Here is a 22,197-nt window from a genome sequence, read left to right as displayed (position 1 = left end):
TGGTTTAGTCCCTGGGAGCTCTGGTTGGTTGGCATTGTTGTTCTTATGGGGTTGCAAACTCCTTCAGCTCCTTCAATCCTTTCTCTAAGTCCTCCAGTAGGGACCCCCAGTCTCAGTTCAATGGTTTGCTGCTAGCATTCACCTCTGTATTTGTCATGCTCTGGCTGAGCCACGCCCACTTTCTTAGCAGAGAATGACAGGGACTCTCGCTTTCCACAAGGCAAAGAGGAAAGCAATCAGGTGATGCAACCTTTGTCCTTTCAGCCACACTGGCTTAAAATAGTTCACCAAATGTCTAAGTCATTAAGTGGAATTCACATACCTACAGTCGTGCTACAAGTCATCATCCAATCTTTTCCGTATCACTTACGACTGTTAGCTATCCGCACAGTGAATATCTTAAATCACATCCAATGATATCGGTTCCACGACTGTAAACTAGCCCTGCCGTTATGTGTGTTGAATATGGTATGTTCCCTATAGACTCCTGTTTTAAACCCATGCTCCCCATCTGCTGGTGTAATTTGGGGAAGCTATAGAAGCTTTAAGAAGCGAAGTCTAGCTAGAGGAAGAAGTCACTAGGTTACATGCCTGGTGTATGTTAACCCCCGCTCCTTCCTGGCGTACTCTGCTTCCAAGGCTGCCCCAATGTGAGCTATTCCTCCCTTCCTCCCCTGCTAGGGTAGGCAAAACCTCCTAAAATGGGAAGCCAGAATAAACTTTTCCTGCCTCAAGTTGTTTGGATCAGGTATTTGGTCAGAGCAATGCAAATCTAGCCAGTGCACTTGTCTTCAAAGAAGAAAGAACCTTGTCAGGCATTGTCACAGGGAGCTACCAAGCCTCATGCCTTACATATCTGTTCAGTGTACTCCCCTACTTTAACTTCCGCGTTGGTCCCCGTTGCTGTGAGATTAAAGCACAACATCTAACAAGCACACAGCCTCCCACCTACCAGAATGGCCACTGCATAAGCCATCAGAGAACTCAAATCCATGCCACCTGTAAAATATGGCCTCTGACTGCTGGTCCAAGGTAAACAGGCGGTGCCTACTTCTTCCGACACTCACCACCCTCCGGCTATTCTGCACCTCTATCTGTTGGCTTCTGTTAAAGGCCTCTCTGCCTATACCTGTCCATAGTGGCCAGACGTCCACCTCTTCTGACCCCAGGCTTTGCTTTCAGATTTCAAATCCCTGCTGACCTGCCATGCTCTCCTGGTGGCCTTTCTCTGGTGACCACTGTCTCTCACCCAAACTGAATCGGACCCGTCTGCATTGCCCATGACCAGCAGTCTATACATCCCCTTTATGAATGAGTCACTTTGATTCAACCATTTGTGGAATCTGCTGATTTCTGGATTATATTTCAGGGCAGGGGCTGCACGTGGCTTCTTTATGCCTGGCATTCCGTACAGTACACAGAAGAATTCTAAAACGATGCAAGTGTTCACTAAACAAGAACTATATACATCAGGCACTGTTACAGAGGTCCCATTAGGGAGGCGCTGCAGGGATCTGTCATTTAGATGAGGATAGCAAGGCACAGAGAAGCTGAGTCCCACAGGCCACAGTGGCAAAGCTGGGAGTCAATTCGAATCAGTGGGGGCTCCAGAGCCCACACTTTGAAGCCCTGTTCTCTCTTGGCTTTAGAAGGGCTTGTTAGATGGTGTGTAGTTGGGTGTATCATGGGCAGAGCTGAGGAAGCTTCGCCCAAAGAGAATGTCGCCACGGGCATGCTCTTCCTACAGATAAGACGGAGACGTAGGTACATCGAAGATAGAAACAATCCTCAGATAAATGATCTGTAAAGCCAAGCATGGCTGGGCAGCAGCTTTCAAAAGTTCTGCAACTTAATCCCACTAAGGGTGCCTGCCAAAGTCCTTGGGCGAACAGAGTGAGTATCTCTGTGCCCTGCCTCCACTTGCCTCCTCTCACTCTCAGAACACTCCCTGCTTATCACGCACTTCGGGATAAAGCCGAGAGAAAAGCAGCAAAGGTAACCCCCAAACCAGGAGGGTGAGCACACCCCCAGACAGATTCTTCCTCTCCTATCCCCACCCCATGCCAAAAAAAGAAGGACATACTTTTTTACCTTGAAATAGAAATGCTTTACTGGCGTTGTGCAGTCCAGCCACCTGCGTGACTCCCAGGGTGGTGTTCACCAGGTCGAGCTCTGAGATGATGTCCAGCTGAAGGTCAGGGTCCATCCCAAAGCCCAACACTGGGGAGAAACAGAGTCATGCTGGTTTAGCAGGCAGCAGTCCATACAGAGCAGATTACAGAGGAAGAGGGGTGGTCAGGATTCAGTCAAGGCAGTTAGGAGTGCTAGGGAGTTGCCCTGGGGGAAACGGGGAAGCAACTGCACCCTACGACCTCTCTCAGAGCTCAGTGTCTTTGTACCCTGCCCTGACCCACTCTATTATAGATGGCTAACCCCACACCGAAACTCTCTGGGGCCACATAAGCTTCAGAATTCAGGACATATCACAGGTTGAAAAGGAAATATGGCCTACATGGTATGTTTTATGTAACACTCTCTGCAAAGTCAGTGGCCTATAATCAAATTCTAGGGTGTTTCTGATTTGGGGAAAAAAAAGTGCTGTTTTCTCCTAATTGAAACAATGATTTAAGTAGCCCAATATCCCTTCAGGTCACATTTTATCACCAAATGAATTCAACTCAGGATGATTTTGCTGTCTGGTGAATTACAGAGAAATTTCGGATCTCTAGACTTTGGGGGTGTGGGGATAGGGATGGTGGGTGCGGGGCTGTGGCCTCAGACACAGACAGAACAGTCAAGCCCTGCAGTGACCCCCATCACCCAGAAACCACTACGTGCAATACACGGGAAGGAAGCAGGGAGAGGACTGCTGCCCCTACTGGAGAACGGGGGCGGGATCAGAGTAACAGGGGCATGCGTCCCTCCAAGGGATTCTGGAATAGAAAGTAGATGTCCTGACCCCTCTTCCTAGGAAGGAAACGTGGCTGAATCCCCTGCCTGGGAACTATGGATCCCCGAGGGTGTCTCCTACCCCAGAGAGTGCTCTGTGGAATGACACGTTCACGACTGCAAAGTGATTTCCAATTACATGTATTAATAAGGCTACAGATCACTCTGTGGGACTTTGTTTGAAGCCATTTGTGAAGGCTCTGCTTAGCACCACTTAGCATCTCAATAGTGGGTTCTATTGCTCGGTTGGAGATGTTTTAATCAGCAACAGCTGTCAACTTCCCCCTGATGGCAATGCAGTCACCCGGCACGGGATTCGGAGAGCAGGCACCCAGTTTGTCCCACAGAGTCTCAGTGAATATTCATCAGGACTTCCCAAGCTCCCACAGCCTCACCTGCCCTCCTCCTACCCCTGCTGCCTATACAGATTGGGGAGGGTCGCCCTTCCTTACCCTTCCCCTCTTCCTATTAGGAAACAAGAACTGCAGTCCTATAGGAAGGCTGGTCAGGAAGGGTGCTTCAGAGTTGAAGCCAGTTGTGCAAAGGCAGAAACTAGATTCAATGGAAGGCATGGTGCATTTAACTGCCTTCTTGGGTTTTTGTCAGGTCCTGCCTAAGTGTCTGTCTGTCTGTCTGTCTGTCTGTCTGTCTCTCTCTCTCTCTCTCTCTCTCTCTCTCACACACACACACACACACACACACACACACACACACACACACATCTTCTGATCTGAGTGTGAAAACTGTCTCTTTCTTTTTTTCTTGAGTACACTGTAGCTGTCCTCAGACACACCAGAAGAGGGCATCAGATACCATTACAGATGACTATGAGCCACCATGTGGTTGCTGGGATTTGAACTCAGGACCTCTGGAAGAGCAGTCAGTGCTCTTAACCGCTGAGCCATCACCCCAGCCCCCGAAAACTCTCTCCTTGAAATGCAGCCCGTTACCTAATGACCCAAAGACAGTTCTCACATGTGGTCCCGTGCAGCGTGTACTAGATACCATGCGTGATGTGAACACCGAGGACAGTCTCATCAAGTTCTCATGCCTGAGAGAGAAGAAACTAAGAGGACAGTTTGGCAATAAATACCAGAAAGTATCAGGATAGAAAAAAAAAAACTTAGGGAGCCTGACTAGGTTGTTTTGAGCTAAAAACAAAAATCAAGAAGAGAAGGGCCCGGCCTGAGGAAAAGTGTGCCCACATATAGGTAACAGTGGGTACAAGCCAGAGACATCATGGAGTGTTCTAGAAACAGAAGTGGAAAGACATGGGGGTTAGGGGAAGAGCTCAAAGGCAGGTGTTCTCGCATTCCTCTCCGTTGATGTAGTAAAATAGGATTTACAATCCACCATTGAAGGAAGTCAAGGCAGAAACCATGGAGGAACCTGTTGGCTGACTCACTCACTGGTACCCTGGCTGACTCATAAGTACTAGCTTTTTTTTTCTTTTCTTTTCTTTTTTCGGAGCTGGGGACCAAACCCAGAGCCTTGCGCTTGCTAGGCAAGCGTTCTACCTCTGAGCTAAATCCCCAACCCCAAGTACTAGCTTTTTAAAACAGCCCAGGACCACCTACCCAGAGAATAGTGCTACCCAGAGTGGACTGGGAACTTCTACATCAATTAATGATCATGACAGTCCTTCCCAGAAAGGCCCACAGAGCAACCTGATGAAGAAAATGAGGCAGTACAGCTCTGTCGTCAAGGTCTGTGAGCCGGCTCAGAGGGTGAAGGCACACGACCACAAGCCTGACCGCCTGAGTCTGATCCTCATCGCCCACATAGTGGAAAGAGACAAACAGCTCGCCCAAGCTGCCCTCTGACTTCCAAACTTGTGCCATGACCAGCATCTCCCTATAACCTCACCCCACATACACTGTAAGTAAATACTTCATTTTTTAAAAAAAAATTTTTTTAAGACTCTCTTTGAAAGTGACTCTCTTCTCAGTTGACGGTGCCAACTAGAAACTGTAGGGGCCAGGTTAGGTTATAAAAGGCCTTAGGATCAGTGATAAGGGTCTTGGCTATCATTCTGTTTCTAATGGGTGATCATGGAGCACTGTGAAGTTTGTGCTCAAGGAAAGGAGGGCTATGTTCTAATTTGCATTTCAAATGCGGTCTATCTTTAAGCATCCACCTGTGTGCTATGGCCCACACTACATACCAACTCCGGGCAAAGTAAAGCTGGGCAAGGTACTGTCTTTCCGAGTCACGGCCCCACGAGCCTGCTGTCAGGCTGAGTTTAGATGCCAGCAGCTCTGCAATCACCTTGAACAGACAGGAAAGGAACTAATATTTCAATTTGATCTATACTGCTCTGATCCTATACAGCACAAATTAAATCAAAGGTAATCTCAAGGGACCTGCGGGCTGGTCTTTCTCTGGCCAGGAACTTGGTAAATGGCTGGTACATGTACTCTTAGCCAGACATGAAGAGACCCAGAAGCATCTCTCTTGCCCCTGCAGCCTCCCACAGGAACTGGGATTTGACAGGCTCTTAATTCAGAATGGGGTCATTTACATAATGTGGGGGTATATGATACTCACGGTGGTAGATATAGCCTCAGAGCAGTAAGATAGACCATGAAAAGACAAAGGGCAAGTGAGTTAGGAAAAGTGGACTACAGTCATCGTAGCTGGGATCGCTATTGCTGTAATGAAACACTACTACCAAAACTAACTTGAAGAGAAAAGGGGTTATTTGGCTTACACTCCATTGAAGAAAGTCACAGCAGCAACCTGGAGGCAAGAACTGAAACAAAGGCCATAGAGGGGTGCTACTTTCTGGCTTGCTCCTTGTGGTTTGCTCAACCTGCCGTCTTCACCCTCAGTGTGAGGGACCCCCCCATAAATCACTAGTTAATAAAATGTTCTACAGGCTTGCAGACTTTCAGACTGATCTTATGGAAGCATCTTCCCAACTCATGCTCCCTCTTTCCAAATGGCTACGATTATGTCAAGTTGACATGAGCTAGCCAGCACAATGGTTGCCTGAACTATTGGCCTCAGATCTTTACCCATCTCACGTCCACCCGCTGTGTTGTGTGGCTTCACAATTCTTTCTACTGGAGTGAATGAAGGCGTTCACTTCCTCTTTTCTGAACTCAGCTACGTCCCCTGTCTTGGCTACTGGGGCATCAGTGGTGTTGCTTACAAAAGCAGAGGCTTGAATGGGCTCACGTGGTAGGATTCCTTCATCAAGATGAGCTCATAGTCCTGGGAATGGTCCATGAGGGCAGTGCACACACAAATCAGACAACACCCCTGAATGGGAAGTGGTGGTCCGCTAGACCCTGCCTAGAGAAGACAACAGCAGACCAAGATACGTGCCTCCAAACACAGTAACTGTTACCACAAGTCATGACTTGGGGTAGCTTGCTGTGCAATAGATAATCAGTGCAGAAACTGGAGACCCACTAAGATGTTCAATTTAAAAATACACAAGTCGCTCTCAGCCTAGGGGTTGTGTAATACAATAAACCCAGCAGACCCTGCGGACTTGATAAAATACCATAATAATGTCCTCAAGTCCCCTACCCACAAATATGTCCTCAATCCAGAACATACTGTGGAAACACAAACTCTCCACCATTGAGAAGTATCGCTCCCGAGAACCTCAGTTTCCTCGTCTGTCCGCAGGAAGGGCATTGTTACCTCCCTGACACCTGAGGTCTGGGAGATGAGCCCACAGACAGGCTCAGGCTACGTACAGTAGATACTCAGCTGCGGTTTCGTCCACATGCGTCTCATAAGACTGACTCCCAGACCATTCCAGCATTGGTCCTGTACCCCACAGAAGTTAAAGAAGCTCGGGTGGTTCTCCTCACTGCTGTGACAGTTTTGCTCTTTACATGAAGACACGCCATACAAGCAGAAAAAGGGAAACCAATTAGGCTTCCAGATGCAGTTCTGTTCTCTCCCTTTAATTAGTCCCTTTCAGGACAATGCCCGATGCCGACAGAATAACACATTGCACATGGCACAGGGAATCAGGATACCCATTAATAAGGAGCCATCTCCGTGACCCCTCGTGAACCTCACATCATGTGAGATGCCGGCTCCATCAAACATGTTTTATTTCCAAGCTTCCGTCTCCTGGCCGTGCAGCCAGCTCCTGCCATTTCCTAGGAAACTCTATTAAAGTTCTCTACTTTCGACATAACAGCTCTGCACATGGCTAAAAGTGGGCATTAGAATTAAGCAGAATAAAAAAGCTCCCGGGGAGAGGATATTTTCAGATCCTGGAGAGCAGCAGTGAACATGACAGAGGCACTTGAGGTCTGATCTGGTATTCAGAACTCACTGTCACTGGGGTACCTGCTGTTGTCCATGCCACTGCCGGCAGATCCTCAGACCTGGCCAAGAAGAGATCCAGCCCAAAGCCCTTCAGTTTGCCTCTGATGCTCTAAGCACCGAGTCCTGGCCTGACTCACTTTGGGTCTAATCTGCCTCTTGGTAGCAGTTGCTCTCCTGGTCCATGGAGAGCAAAGTGACACTGGAAAGACGGTCTACAACCTCCTCTAAAAGCAGGAGTGTGTGGCCACTTGATATCTCCTTAACACCTTGAAAAGCGATGTTCTTGAAGAATATACTTTATGCTTCTACAAACTGACACATGCTTGACAGGGTTGGGGCGCAGTGAGGCAGGGAGACTCATGCTGGGAATTGCTTCAAATAGAAAAATCTCTCCAGCAGGTCACGGCAGGAGGCACTGAGTGGATACCTGGGGGTGTTTTTATTTGGGGGTATCTCCTTCACTCTCTACCCTGGTGACAACCCCCCCCCAAAAATAAACAACCTGGAAAGCAAGGAAGGCTTAAGCAGTGAGTTGCTACTGCCTTTCCAGGCTACAGGAGAAAACTTGTGGATGAAGGATGCTGCCCTTCCATCTACTCCAATGTGCCTGGAAAGCCCAGAATGGGAGAATGCATGCACCCCCACCCCCACCCTGGTCACCACTCTGTGCTCCTAGGTTCTCTGAGCCTGAGTGACATGAGCAGCTTCCTCATAACACCTGCCTTCTGATGGCTGCATGCAAAGCTACCTCTGCACTGCAGTCTCGCTTTAATTAAAATGTGCCTGATAGCATCTATCCATTTCCATTAGAAGCTGCTGGTATCCGGGCAGCTAAGTGGGCCACATGTTTACTCCATCTAGGACTGGTAATGTCCCAGACAATTGTCTCACTTGACAGACAAACTCTCCAAGCAGCTGTTTAGATCCTGATACAGTAATCACCAGTCGGCCCCGCCCACCCTGGGGGCTGGGGGATGGGGCTTCCTGTGTAAAACCAAAGAGGTTGCTGCCACCACAATGCAAACATACGAGGCATAATTCCTTCCGTTCCCTTAATTCTTCCAACAATTTATGTATGAAAAATGTGCAGCCTCGGGCAATCAAGTAATTGCTACCAGGAAGCACAAGGGTTGGCCTTGCACCATGCTTGGGGACAGGTTGGGGAGCTGGTACATCTTAGATCCATTCTGTCTTTGCCCAGTGGTTTCTTGGGCCCGACTGCATTCCACTTTATTCCTCCAAAGCTCTCAAGACACAACTCACTGCCTGGGCAAAGCCTCACAGGTGACCAGCCATCACTCTCCACCATGTAACCAGACTTTCCCCCTCCCATGACACCAACTCTCACAGTCCACCTCTCCTGCCACACCACATGGTGAAACAAAAATGCTTTCTCAGTTTCTACCTAGATTCTCAGCAAAGCTATAAATTCTCCAGTCATCAAGAACAGAGTCCCCCCTTCTGTCTCTGTCTCTATCTCTGTCTGTCTGTCTCTCTGTCTGTCTCTGTCTGTCTCTCTGTCTCTGTCTCTCTCTATGTCTCTCTGTCTGTCTCTCTGTCTCTGTCTGTCTCTGTCTCTCTGTCTCTGTCTCTCTGTCTATCTCTCTGTCTCTGTCTCTGCCTGTCTCTCTGTCTTTGTCTCTGTCTGTCTCTGTCTGTCTCTGTGTCTCTCTGTCTCTCTCTCTGTCTGTCTCTCTGTCTGTCTCTGTCTGTCTCTGTGTCTCTCTGTCTCTCTCTGTCTCTGTCTCTCTGTCTGTCTCTCTGTCTCTGTCTCTCTGTCTCTGTCTCTCTGTCTCTGTCTGTCTCTCTGTCTCTGTCTGTCTCTCTGTCTCTGTCTGTCTTGTCTATCTCTTTCTCTGTCTCTGTGTGTGTGTGTGTGTGTGTGTGTGTGTGTGTGTGTGTGTGTGTAGCACCTAATAAGCTACCCACTGTTCAAGATGTTTGTAAAGAGGACTAGGGCTGTAGGGAGTGGGGAAGACATCAGAATCTGAAGTATAGTGGAAACCATCCTTCATGCAGCCTGATGCTACATGAGCACAGTTTTTGGCAACTTTTCAAAGGAGTAATGAAAACAAAGGATGTAAGCATTTGGGTCATAATACGGAATGATATGGAATGACCATCAGACTGCTTCTTTACCGTCTGTCTTCCCCCTGACTTCCCTTCCTCTGTAGGATGTCTCCAGCAGCACTCTCCTCCTCCCAGGGTAACCCAACAGGAGTAGGCCCCGTCTTCATCTTCCTGGAGCAAGAAGCAACTGTAGTAAGCGCTACTTAGCCTTGGGTCTATCAACTGCAGAGGGATTTCTGGAAACACAGAGGTTCTTTTGTCCCTAGAGAAATGTTTCCCTGTCCCTCTAGGATCAAGCAAAGGAAAGTCTTAGTCCACTTTGGTCCTAGGATATAAGGGAGGGCATCTAGAAGCTCCCAGACCCCTAACTGCCCAAGGGAGCAGGGGGAGGGAACTTTTTAAGTCAACCTAAGAGGGGGTAGGTTCCTCAGTCCTCTCAAGGTAAACCAGCTGTCTGGCCTGGGAAGGAAACTGAACCTCCAGAGGGAGAAATGAAGATGGTGAAGGGACACGGAGACAGGGATGGCCCTGAATCAGATGGGAAGTCTGTGGACTGTGAGTCGGATGTCTGGTTACCAAGAACTATCTCTTCCACTCTGGGCCCTGTTGGTCTGCCTCCTACCTCTCCTAACCCTAACCCTGCTCCTGCCTCCAGTGAAGTAGGCTACATTCTTGAACCCCAGGGACCTGGAGTCAGGGAACCCCTGTGGAAGAAGAAAGAGGGGAGTGCTCCTCAGGGTCATCATAAGGCCACCTCCAGCAGGCAGCTTCTCTTAGGGACTTGGCCATTAGGCCAATTTCCTTGGCCCCTGGTCCCGCCCTGCAATCTTTGATGATAGCATTAGAAACACGGTTTAGCGGGTGAGAAAATCTTCCAGTTGTCTCCACTGCTCCAAATTCCCTCCTAATAATTGTTCGCCCAGTTGTTTAGGCGCGGAGCCCATAAAAGGAGAACAATCCTAGAGTTCCCCTCCGGGAACCATGTGGGAGCCACAGAAGAGCTCGCAGGTCCCCGCTTTCCTCGCAGCCCTCTCCTGTGAGGCGTCTGGCTCCCCCCAGCCCTGGCCGTACCTGCTTGCTACACGCGCTCCCTCTGCGGGTGGAACTCCCGCGGCTCAGTGACACCCTCGTCCACCGCACCCTGCAAGTTCAAGGATGTAGGGATCGCTGGCAGCGCTGCAGCGGGTTCTGACTCCCCAGAACCGGGAAGCTACTAGCTAGCCACACAAGGGTGCGACCACCCGGCCGCACCCTGCACACTGAATGCCCGCAGCTGCGTCCCTGGGGAAGAGGACGCTCGCCAGAACATCTTTTCTAGCGCTTTTACCCCGAGCTGTGCTGGGCGATCAGAGACCCAAGCATGCTGCTGTCCTTCTTTCTCTAGCCCGTCAGAGCTAGTTTCCGCGTCTCTCACAGCCAGAGTAATCCCGGGTTACAGCAACCAGGAACAGCATGATCATCACCACCACCTCCCCCCATATCCCCCTTAACGCCCAGCCTTGCTTACCTGTCCTGGCGGTGCATACACAGAACCACAAAACTAAAATCACATCCATCGGCATCGCTCCGGAGAACCCCCGCCAAGCAGGGCGCACCAACGCTAACAAGAAACCAGTGCTTCAGAAAGCCGTGGCTCTCTGGGCTCGAAGCCGCCAAACTTGCTGGCGGGCGGCAGGGGAGGTGGCTCGGCGGCGCCGGGTGCCGCGCTCGGGGATCGCGCCCGGGAAGGCAACCCCAGCTGCCCCGCCCCCAGCCCACCCCCCACCGCGGGTGGCGGTGGCACGGGGCTGGGGCTCTGAACCCCGCTACGACTGCGCTCCCCTTGAGCTAGGGCGGGAGCGCGGGGCTCCGCCACTCGCGCAGGTTGCCCTGGGTTCCTGTGCGGATCCTTTCGCCTCCGGGTCTCCGGAGCTTCGAGGATCCTGGTTACACGCGCCTCCCGGCTTCACGCCCCCGCCTCTGCCACTGCGCCGCGCTGCGGGCTGCCCAAGTTGCAACAGTTCATCCGGGCCGTGTCCGAAGCAGCCCAACCCTGGTGCGTGGGTTGTTTCCTAGGGAAACCAGACCTAGGCGGTGTCACCGAGTGCTCCCAGACCCTCTTTGGGGAACAACTACTACGGATTCGCTCCAGCAAGTGGGTGGGGAGGAGCAGGTGGGGGGGGGGGGGGATGAGTGGTGCCTGAGTCCCCAACGGCCACCTGTACTTGCTATCTATTCCCAGCCAAAGGCTCTTGTGACTGGATTCTGGCTTTTAGGAGTGCTGGTGGAGGGTGCTGAGGTGGAAGTCCCTGAGCTTGGAGCAATCTATGGCTGGAATTTAAGAAGTGTTTGCAAATTTCGTTCTACAGGCCAAATGCTGCCACATAGGGGAAGTTCTAAACCATTTGTGACTTTCTGGATGGTTTTCTTCAAAACTGGCTCTCTGGGCCGCTCTCCCCTGCTTTCCTTGGAGACCCCTACTGTAACGCCACTCTGTAGATAGAAAAGCTGGGCTTTGCTGGCGACCAGTGGACAAGCAGAGGAGTCTCTCCCGTCTAGAGTATCCTCTGTTATTGGAACCTGGAACCGACCTGCAAGAGTCCCTGTGTGCCTCAGTCTATCTAGAGATGATGCAGTCACAGAACCTGTAGGTCGGAGCCTCTGGGTCTCCGGAGCCCCAGCTTGCCCTGTACCTCCATCTATGCCCCCCCCGGCTCCCCGCAACATCCAATACTATTTAAGATGCCTAAACCCATATATCCTCAGGGATCCAAAAGGAAAAGGAATTCTCCAAAAGAGCCCTGCTTTCTTTCCAGGGTTTCTCTCTGGCATTTGCATATCCTCTGTGTTCCCAGAAGCTTAACTTTATATACCTTTGACCCCAGGAGACCAGTGGGGGGTCACCAATTTAGCTGTGCAACGTTTGAAGATGAAAGGTCTTACCTACATGGTCCTCTGAACTTTGTCCTATTTTTCAGGGCATTCTGTATACATGCCCTTGTCCATTTACTTCATGTATGACCTTCCTGGGCAGGTGAAGAAAGGAACTATGGAAGTTAAATCATTTCAAGAAGTGCCCACTGCAGTGCAATTGAACTGAGCTATTACCAAGTGGAGGTCAAGGCCCAACTTACTCACCAGCTTTTAAGTGTGTGTGTGTGTGCGTGTGTGTGTGTGTGTGTGTGTGTGTGTGTGTGTGTGCCCTTGGAGAACAGAAGAGGATGTTGGATGTCCCACTGCTGGAAGTACAGGCTATTGTGACATGTGTCCAGGACCATTTGTTATGTATCTGAAGATAACCTTGAACCTTGATCCTCTTGTCCCTTCACCTCCTAAGTGCTAGGGTCATAGGTCTGGGCCACCACACCTAGTTTACATAGTGTTGGGGATGGAACCCACAGACTTATGCATCCCGGCCAAGCACTCTACCAACTAAACTGTGTCTATAGTCTATCCTCCAACACTCTCAAAATTCAACTTGGCCCCAGAGCAGACCCTTACTCCTGTGTCTCCCATACAGAGTCGGGGCTTTCCATTCCTCCAGAAGCATGCAACACTCAATGACAACACTAAAATCACACACACTTTGCAAAAAAGTTAGATTCCCCAGTTTCACTGGGCCTCCTAAGTAAGGCTACCGGATGCCAAGCTGTGCTGTGAGGACCACGTCCCACCCACCCCCAACTCTCCCTCAAAAAATGCACTTCCTTAGCACTTCAGAGTGCTTTTCCCTAGCCCCTCTTCTTCCTTTCTTCCTTTCTTTCTTTCCTTCTTTCTTTCTTTCTTTCTTTTTTTTCCCCCCCGGAGCTGGGGACCGAACCCAGGGCCTTGTGCTTGCTAGGCAAACGCTCTACCACTGAGCTAAATACCCAACCCCCCTAGCCCCTTTTCTTAATCTCAGAAATCCCAGAAGGCCTAAAAGGCACAGTGGTCCCAGCAGGGGACTTGTATCTTTTGAACCTTAATCTTTAAGACTAACTGTGTAGCTGGTCCTGTGGGATGAGGGTTTCCGCGTGTTCCATTAAAAAAATTAAGTGAGACATATGTCCTGTCATAGCTCTGCGGCCTCGCATCCATTAGCGGTAACAAGTTAATCTTAACAAGCACATAAATCTTCCCTAGATAACTAAGTACCTCGATTTCCTCACGTAGGTACACTCTTGAGTGGGGATGGGGGAAGGGGTGGACCTGTTGGTCCATCAGAGAATAGGCCCAGTGAATTTCTGTTGTGCTTACCACACAATGGTGTTCCTCACAGTAACAAGGCTTGTACCCCGAACCCAACCAGGCCTACCTTAAATTCCCTAGAGATAAAATGCCACAAAAAAAGTAGGTGTTCGGTGGCTGGAGACGGGAACTTTCCAGTGATAAAACTTCCTGTGAATCCCCCATGGCTTCATAAGTAATAGCAAGAATTTCACTTATTTCACAGTTTAGACTTAGCATCTTCCTTGGGTCTGCATACACCCTCCTCGTTTGGGGTAAATAAATGTTTCTTTCACCTCTCCTCAGCAAAGTCGATGAACAGCATGGCATCTATTCCATTTCTCCAGAAAAAATCAAATTTATAGAAACAGAAAGTTGATGAGACTTTGCCTCCAGATGAGGAGTGAGGAGGAGAATGATGGCTAGAGAACGTAGGGTTTCCTTTGGAGGTCATAAAATGTTCTAAAGTTGATGGGTGCGTGGCCTTCGTAGACGTCACAATGTACTAAAAAACCATTACATTGTGTACTTTGGTAAATCATGTGGCATGTGAGTTATATCTGGAATATGTATTTTGGAAAATTCCTTAATAGTGTCTATAATGATGACCAAGTAGAATTTTTGATTTCTGGTTTCTCCCTTTGCCCAAACTTGTTTCCTGCCAAGTTCTAAGAGAAAGCACTAGCCTTCACTACATGACCCAATCAAATAACGCCTGGCTACCCTCAACTACCCTATGCCTACATGTAAACCGTAAACTCTGCCAGAATCTGTTAGGAAAGGTGGTTTTCTCAGCAGCCCCAGTGCCCTCAACCCTCCAACCCATTCATATCTCTTTTCTGGCTGTCCTCACTGCCTCCAAGCTTGCCTGCCCTTTACAAGCCAGTCACCTCATAAAGGTCACAGTCTGCTTCCCGAACTGTACGAAATTCTATTGGTACTGTGGAGACACCACACACTTTGGCCGCAGGACACAAACAAACCAAGTCGGAATAGGGCCAGTTTTTGTCCTGCCTGCTGGCGAAGATTTCATCGTGCTGGGATGAACTCTGCAGGCCACTGGGAGAGCATTGTCATCAGCGATCTTACACAGCTGTGAATCCTGCATGTTACACGACTTGTCGGTCAGACACGAGGTGTGTGCGTTGGTGCAATACTGGCATGACTGCTGAAGGGGTAACCCACCATTTTTAAAAGGCAATTATCAAACCGTATTCCCTTGTCCCCAAATCCTGCTGTGGTCACTGTTTTATATCAATCCAATTATCTTTCAAGCCCCCCTTGTATCTCAGCTTCCTAGCTCTCTCTGCCCAGGCGCCTCTACTCAGTGTAGGTGGGCTTTCTTGCTGTTCTTCTCTGTGCTCTTGGTTTTCTTCCTTCCTGGAAGGTTATACCCATAAACCTTTGTGTACTTCACTTTGACCGTGACTCTTGGATCTCTGCTGAAATGCCGGCTCCCTGGGCGGAGGCCGCCTAGAGCAGTACCTCTCTCGTCAGCCCCCAGTGCTCTCAGCTTCATTTTCTTTCCAAGTGTCTGATTATCGTAAATAATATGATTTACACATTTACTTGTGTGTTCACTCTTTCCCCGACTGTGATACCAGTGCCCTGCCCGAGTAGGAGGTTTGTCTTCCTGGCTCATCTCAGTTTTCTTTCCACCAGAGCAGTGCTGGCACCTTTCAGAGGTTTGATAATTGCAACCCATTTGCCTGCCACAAGAACCGATGGGGAGAACCCGGTTTTTCTGATCATCCCTCATCCAGGACACAACCAAACTGTCTTGTCCCGTTAGCCTTTAAGGCTACTCCAAGCTGACTTCCTTTGAGACAGTGGCTCCCACAGAGTGAGGAGGGGCAAGAAGACATTGGTCAGGCTTCAAATTCCGTTTGAGGAACAAAGCGTCCCTGTTGATGCTTTCCAAGCTCCTTTTTGTTCAAACAGCCTTAGAATGCCTTCACACTAGAGATATACGATAAGTGTCCTTATAAAATGGGAGAAGGGAAGGGGCTAAAGAGATGGCTCAGTTGTTAAAAGCACATACTGCTCTGACAGAGGACCTGAGTTCAGTTCCCAGCACCCATGGCAGATGGTACACAGCTCACAGCTGCCTGCCACTCAACTCCAGTAGTTCCAACCCCCTCCTCTGCCCTCCGTACTCATGTGCACATATCCACACACAGATGCACATGCACTCACATAATTAAATGTTTTGATTAAAAAATACCAAATAATAATAAAATACGTATTCAAAATTGGAGGCGATGAGAGGTTGGTATCATCACACACTGGATCGTGCCTCCCACTCTGCCCCAAGTCGTGTTCAATTCCTAGCCCCCGGTACCTGAGACTGTGATTATACTTAGCAACAGCGTCTTTGTGCATGTAGCTAAGTTAAAGTGAGAACCCAATCTAATGGGACTGCCATGCTCGGTGTTTCTGGAAAGCAGACACTAAAAGACATCGGGAAGAACAAGGGGAAATAGAGGCAGCTTCAGACTACAAAGAGCCAAGGGCCACAGGGGCGGGGACAGAATACTCCCAGGATTCAAAGAAAGAGCTCAGCCATTGCCTTTGATTTCATAGTCACAGCCTCAGAGCTGGGAGTGGCTAAATCCCTGTGATCCAAAGTCCTCAAGTCTGAACCGTCCAGTTAGGACAGTTCTAGGAAACCAGTAAAGTACCAGTTTGCTGGCGGAGCCAGGAAAAGGTAACAACACCCCACCTTCATAGGCACAGTACCAAGTGCCCTAGAACCTGGAGGGCTGGTAAGAGAAGGTGTCTTTCGTTCTTGAAATGCATGTGCATCCAAACAGGGGTTAAGTGGATGTGCCTTCCTCTGCGCCACTGTTTCTATGTGGATATTTAGGCTCTGCTGGTGAAATGTTTTAGCTTTTCTCTAATGAGTCAAATCAACTTCAATCACAAGCAAATTAGACGGACCTTTGTTCTTCTGATTTAACTATTGCACCCAGTCTTAAAGCTTCAAACACTTTTAAAATAGAGCTGGATATAGGTCAGTGGGGAAAATAGGTGAGAAACCTACGGATAAACACAGGGATAAAGACAGCTCGTGGTGCTTAGGATGAAACGCTCGCTCGCTCGAGTCTGTCACACCTTTGGTCGGTGGTTTAGTCACTAGGAGCTCTGAGGGGGTCCGTTCATTGATACTGTTGTTCTTCCTATGGGGCGGCAATCCCCTTCAGCTCCTTCAGTCTCTCTCCTCGCTCCTTCTTTTCTGGAGATCCATGGCTCCAGCTGCAAATGTAGCAGAGGATGGCCTTATCTGGCATCAATGGGAGGGGAACCCCTGGTCCTTGGGAGACTGGGTACCCCAGCATGGGGGATGCTAGGGCAGTGAGGCAGGAGTGAGTGGGTGGGCAGGAAAACACCCTCATAGAGGCAGGAGGAGGGGGAATGGGATGGGGAATTTACAGAGGGGAAACAGGAAATGGGGACAACATTTGAAATGTAAATAAAAATAACCAATTAAAAAAAAGAAGGGAAAAAAATCTGTCATACCAACAATCTCAGGAGGAGACCAGGTTTCTGAGGACACAATCAAGGTGCACACACCTGGGTGTTGGTGAGTGACAAGTAAGCAGGTACTAGCCAGTCTAACTGCTCAGGGACAAGCTGTTTCTCCGTCGAGCATTGGATCCATGACTAAGGCAGACCATGCTCAGCCTGCTTACAAAGGATTAACTCATGTGTTCCCCAAACAACCCAATTAGCAGATGGGATTGTTATACATATTTTATAGACATGCAAGCAGCCATTGTCCAGTTTAAAGGCAAGCTTTAAACTCCGACGGGATGACTACGGGCATACACTGAATTATTAAACTATACCGTGTGTCCTTGGATGGATCCTATGAATTCAGTCTCCTTGTTGAGATTTTTAGGGACCTTAAACAACCCATAAACCTCAGCACCTACTCCCTGCCCCAGCTCTGAACCAATCGAGAAATTTAAAAAAAAATCAGCAGGAGGCCAGAATATCCCCTCATTAATACAGGGGCAGTCCTGAGAGAACACAGCCTTCTGTGAGAGCCAGAATGGACTGGCCATCTGCCCTCGCTCCAGGCTGGACCTTGCCACAGCCATCTGCCCACTGAGCTGGATAAGAACAGAAAACAAAGTATCCTCATGGAGAAAGAAAGGCCAAGGGTTTGCCTCCTTCCCCTGCATGGGATGGGAGAGTTGGAGTGGGTTTAAAATCCAGCAGTGTTCAAGAAAGTCACTCACTGTGGGAACCAAGAGAGTAGGAAAGAGGCCAGTCCTGGGGAATGCGGTCCATTGTCATTCAAGCAGCAGCTGTAAGGGCTCTGCCTGCCATCTAGGGCCTTGCAGAAAGCACTCACCCAGGCTTTCTCTTCTGAGCCTTAAACAATCCTTTATTTGTGTTAGAAGCACATTTATCACTATTCTGCAGGAAACATAGGAGGAAGACATGCTTTTCAGCTCACACTGAATTAGGAAAGATAACTGCCTACCTCACCAAGGTGTGGACTCGGGGCTGGGTGGCGCTCCATGCTCGAGCCATTGTCTGGCATGCCTGAGGACCTGAGTCCATCTCCGTGACCACAACACACGATGTAAAACATAAAGTCAAATACAGCTCTCATGAGCAGGTCTGCAAACCCAAAGCATGGGGTAGCTACTGGAGTTGGGGCTTGCTGAGAACATGGATGGGCAGTGAGAGAGATGCTTTTATCAGAGAGAGGAGTGTCTTGTTGCAAACACTCACACAGCAGCCATGGGCTTGTTTTGCCATCCCCAATGCTTTCAGCCCCTTACCCAGAGTCAAAAGCCAAACAGTGTCTTCTTGTTGACAGAGTGGCAGTGACCTCCTCTGGATTAATAAGGGTGTTCTCTGGCAACAGATAACAGGAAAACTCCTACATAACTAACCACTGTTCTTGGGTAAAAGAATTCAGAGCTGGACAGTTCAAGGCAACTTACCATGCTCTGTGAAGCCTCCAGGGACTCTGGTCCTTTAAGATCTTTTCTCCATCATCGCTAAGATATAGTGGTTGTCCTTGCTGTTCTACTTGGCTGCCAGCACTCCAGCCATTGCACCTGCATTCCAGATAGCAAACTGTAGGAAGGAAAGAGAGTATGCCTGCCTGGGAGCTTCATGTGTCAGTTCCACTTTGCCTTCTGACAGAATCTATTCTCATGGCTGCTCCATACACATCTGCTGCCTAGTGTTGGGTAATGGCCACAAAAACACACTGCTGGCGGTTTTCTACGTAAAATAGTCAGAAAAAAAATAATATTATTCAACTACCCACACTGTTAGCAACACTGAGCATCGGGTCTTGCAGAGCTGCAGGTTAGCTTGTGTTCAGCTCCATCAGCCTGACTACTGGCCATTCCTATAGGCCATTTGCTTGCACGCTGCAGGAGATGGGCTGGCCTCCTCTCAGTGCCGGTCTGCAGTGTCATCCCAGTTGCCGTGTGATAGCCTTGGTGTAGCCAGGACAGGTTCTTCTCAAAGCCCAAAGAGGCACCAAAAAAGAAAACAAGTGGGCCCTTTAAGGTGTAGACACAGACCTAGCACACTGCCACCTCTGCCCACAGGACACTGAGAAAGGCATAGGTGCCTAGCTGAGGTCAAGGGCCAAGACACAACCCACCCATAATGAGGACATTGCAAGAGTATGATCAGGAGGAAGTAAAGAAAGAGATCCAGGGGGCTGGAGAGATGGCTCAGCCGTTAAAGGCTAGGCTCACAACCAAAAATATAAGAAAGAGATCCAGGGTGATAGCACACTTGGCTATCATCAGACAACCCTAAAGAAGAAAGGACAGGAATCCAGGGACAATTCTCGGCCTCCTGGATACCTCTTAGAGTCAGTGTGAGATGTCAGCATGTGGCTTGTGCAACTGCTATGATTCTCACTCTTGCCTCAAGGCACCGTGTGGATTAAGAATCTAAGGAGCCTGTCTAAAGACGATGACCTCCTGTGCAAAAGCAAAACCCAAGGAGCTTGCAAGACGGCCATGGCATTTCCACTGTTGAGGAGATGATGAAACAGGGACCATCCTTTAATATCATGGCTCTAAAAACCTTAGCCAAGAAAGAACAAATCACTAACTAAGATTCTTCTGCCAGGAAGCAACAGCCCACTACCCCATAGATTCCTGTACTCTGTGCTCAGAGGAGGGGCTCCATGTTGCATGAAAAACACTAGACTGTCAAGTCCTAACTGGCATTTCAGCCTTAGTCCCCACTTTCTAGCAACAGATACTGCACGAAATTCATTCATCATTCATTTATGGGGGATGTGTGCAGTGTACATGTGTTTACATGCATGCATGTAAGTGTGCAAGTATGGGTCGAGAGACCAGAGAACATGTCCTTTCTCAAGCCCTAGCTACTCAGATTTTCGAGACAGGGACTTTCACTGGCCTGAAGTTTGATATGTAAGTTAGGCTGACTGGCTTGTGAGTCCCAGAAACATGACCATCTCCCAGCTTAGAAGTGATCCCAGGAATCCCTGGGATGGGATTACAAGCAGGTACTACTATACCTAGCTTTTTTCCTCCAGGTTCTGGGGATAGCAAAGTGAGAACATCATACTTACCTGGAAAGCACTGTACTGAATGAGACATCCCCCACACCCCACCATCCAGTTTTAAAATATCCAGTTGCACCTTTGTTCTGCCATGGGTCTGCTTTCATCCTGTGAGCCCGTCCCCAGCACCCCTCGGGCTCTTATATCTACCCACGCCAACATCCCACTCCGGGAAGCCCTGGCTGATCCCTTCAGCCCAAGGGAATGTCTTCTGCTGCTCTCTCGGTTTGGTCTTCTCCTAAATACTTCGGAGGCTCTCAATTTTCTTCAGGGTAGGCTGAGGCTGTGTCCAGGTTTGAGTAACCCTGGAAAGAGGCCTGGCTTTCCTTCTCGTCCTTTGCTCCTTGTAACACTAAGTTCTGTTCCTTGTCCAGAGCCAACACTCAATATTTGCTTATTCAATTTCAAGATGCACTTTTAAGTATCCACTAAGCACCAAAACTTGTTAGCCACTAGGAACATATAAACAGTTAACACAGTGAGAATGGCAAGGATATGAGTCAACAAATTAATGACAGACGACAATGTGACTTGCCATCCCTGTCGCCATTTCTCCTACCCTACTAATATCTGTAGGAAGAGGTCTAGAAAAGAAAGGACATAGGTTAAGTGAGTTTCAGTATCAAAAGTCCTCATAAGATCACAAATCACAAACGCAGGGCAAGTCACACATTTCCCGGTAGAATGTGTGATCAGAGAAGAAAACCCAGCCTTTGTAACATTGGCCCATTTTACAGGCATTTACAGGAGGAGCTTTCTGTGGCAAAGAGCCCTACCATGAATCTGTACAATGCAACCAATCAGCACGTGAGCATCCCTTTGCAAACCCAACTCCCAGTAAACAGACCATTGTGCAATAACCCAGATCTCAAGGCCATCCTTGGAATGAGTGAGCTTGGAGTTCTGTACCACCGTGTCATTCTAAGGCTCTGGCTGCAGGAGACACATGGAGGCAAAGCGGTGCAGGATCTAAGAACAAAGATTGAAAACTGCCCAAGAGGTTGGAGCTCTGGATAAATAAATAAATAATAGCAACATCAAACAGTAGGGGTGTGACTGCTCTCAGCATGGGTGTCACCTAAGGTGAAAGACAGGCGTGGGTGTGGCTGGCTCTCATTATGGGTGTCATTCAAGCACTTCTACTCAAGTGCTGGCAGAGGGCCAGGATTGCCACACTCACCCTCAACCCCCTTCAGGAAAGAACGGTTCAAAGGGTAATAGGACTCTACAGAGGATTTCCAACCACATCCCTCCTTGTCTGTGTCTGCTTTGGAAGTTTCCACAGGGAGCACCACTACTTGGGTGGTAAGACTGAGAAATGAGAATGAGTGTGCTTGGATGTGGCCTGTAGTTATGGAAACCAAGAAATGGACACAAGAGCCCATCCCTCTTTCTCTCTGGTATTCTACATATATGGGGTTTCTTTTAATTAAATGTTCCAAATACTACTACTACTACTACTACTACTACTACTACTACTACTACTACTACTGATACTAATAATCATAACAATAACAACAACAACAATCTCAGGAAAGAGCTAGGACAGGCAAAGCACTAAGCTCTGATCCCTCAGAGAATTTTCTAGCAAAGGCACCCTGGATGAGAGGTAAGATGTGCAACTGAGTGTGCTTAACACAGCTGTGCATTTCCTGGCTGCAGTTCTGTGGCTAATCCCAAACTTGTGTGAACCTTAAGACGATAGCCCTCTCCCAAGTCTGGGAACCTCACAATCACGGGCCTTTCTGAAGTGTGTGAACCTCACAATCACAGGCCCCTCCCAGGTGTGTGTGTGTGTGTGTGTGTGTGACCCTCACAGTCACAGACCTCTCCCAGGTGTGTGTGTGTGTGAACCTCACAGTCACAGGCCTCCCCAGGTGTGTGTGTGTGTGAACCTCACAGTCACAGGCCTCTCCCAGGTGTGTGTGAACCTCACAGTCACAGGCCTCCCCAGGTGTGTGTGTGTGTGAACCTCACAGTCACAGGCCCCTCCCAGGTGTGTGTGTGAACCTCACAGTCACAGGCCTCCCCAGGTGTGTGTGTGTGTGAACCTCACAGTCACAGGCCTCTCCCAGGTGTGTGTGAACCTCACAGTCACAGGCCTCCCCAGGTGTGTG

At 49.0% G+C, this 22,197-nt stretch overlaps 1 protein-coding gene across 4 annotated transcripts in view; it reads right to left on the bottom strand.

The window, feature by feature from the left end:
* Nucleotides 1–11,441, bottom strand: part of Nell1 (neural EGFL like 1) — an 890,282-nt gene extending 878,841 nt beyond the window's left edge. For 3 of the 4 annotated variants that reach the window (XM_087593733.1, XM_087593736.1, XM_087593740.1), the window contains exons 1-2: nucleotides 10,823–11,441; nucleotides 2,092–2,220 (exon numbers count right to left, since the gene is read on the bottom strand). In XM_087593733.1, the coding sequence (XP_087449859.1) occupies nucleotides 2,092–2,220; nucleotides 10,823–10,877 (184 nt within the window). In that variant the 5' untranslated portion in view covers nucleotides 10,878–11,441. 4 annotated transcript variants of the gene reach the window in all.
* Nucleotides 11,442–22,197: the final 10,756 nt, after the last annotated feature.

Source organism: Rattus norvegicus, chromosome 1 (assembly GCF_021556685.1).
Source record: "Rattus norvegicus strain SHRSP/BbbUtx chromosome 1, alternate assembly SHRSP_T2T, whole genome shotgun sequence".
In the NCBI taxonomy this organism is placed as follows: Eukaryota; Metazoa; Chordata; class Mammalia; order Rodentia; family Muridae; genus Rattus; species Rattus norvegicus.
Note: the sequence above shows the minus strand (reverse complement) of the source record. Positions and strands in the feature narration are given on the sequence as shown.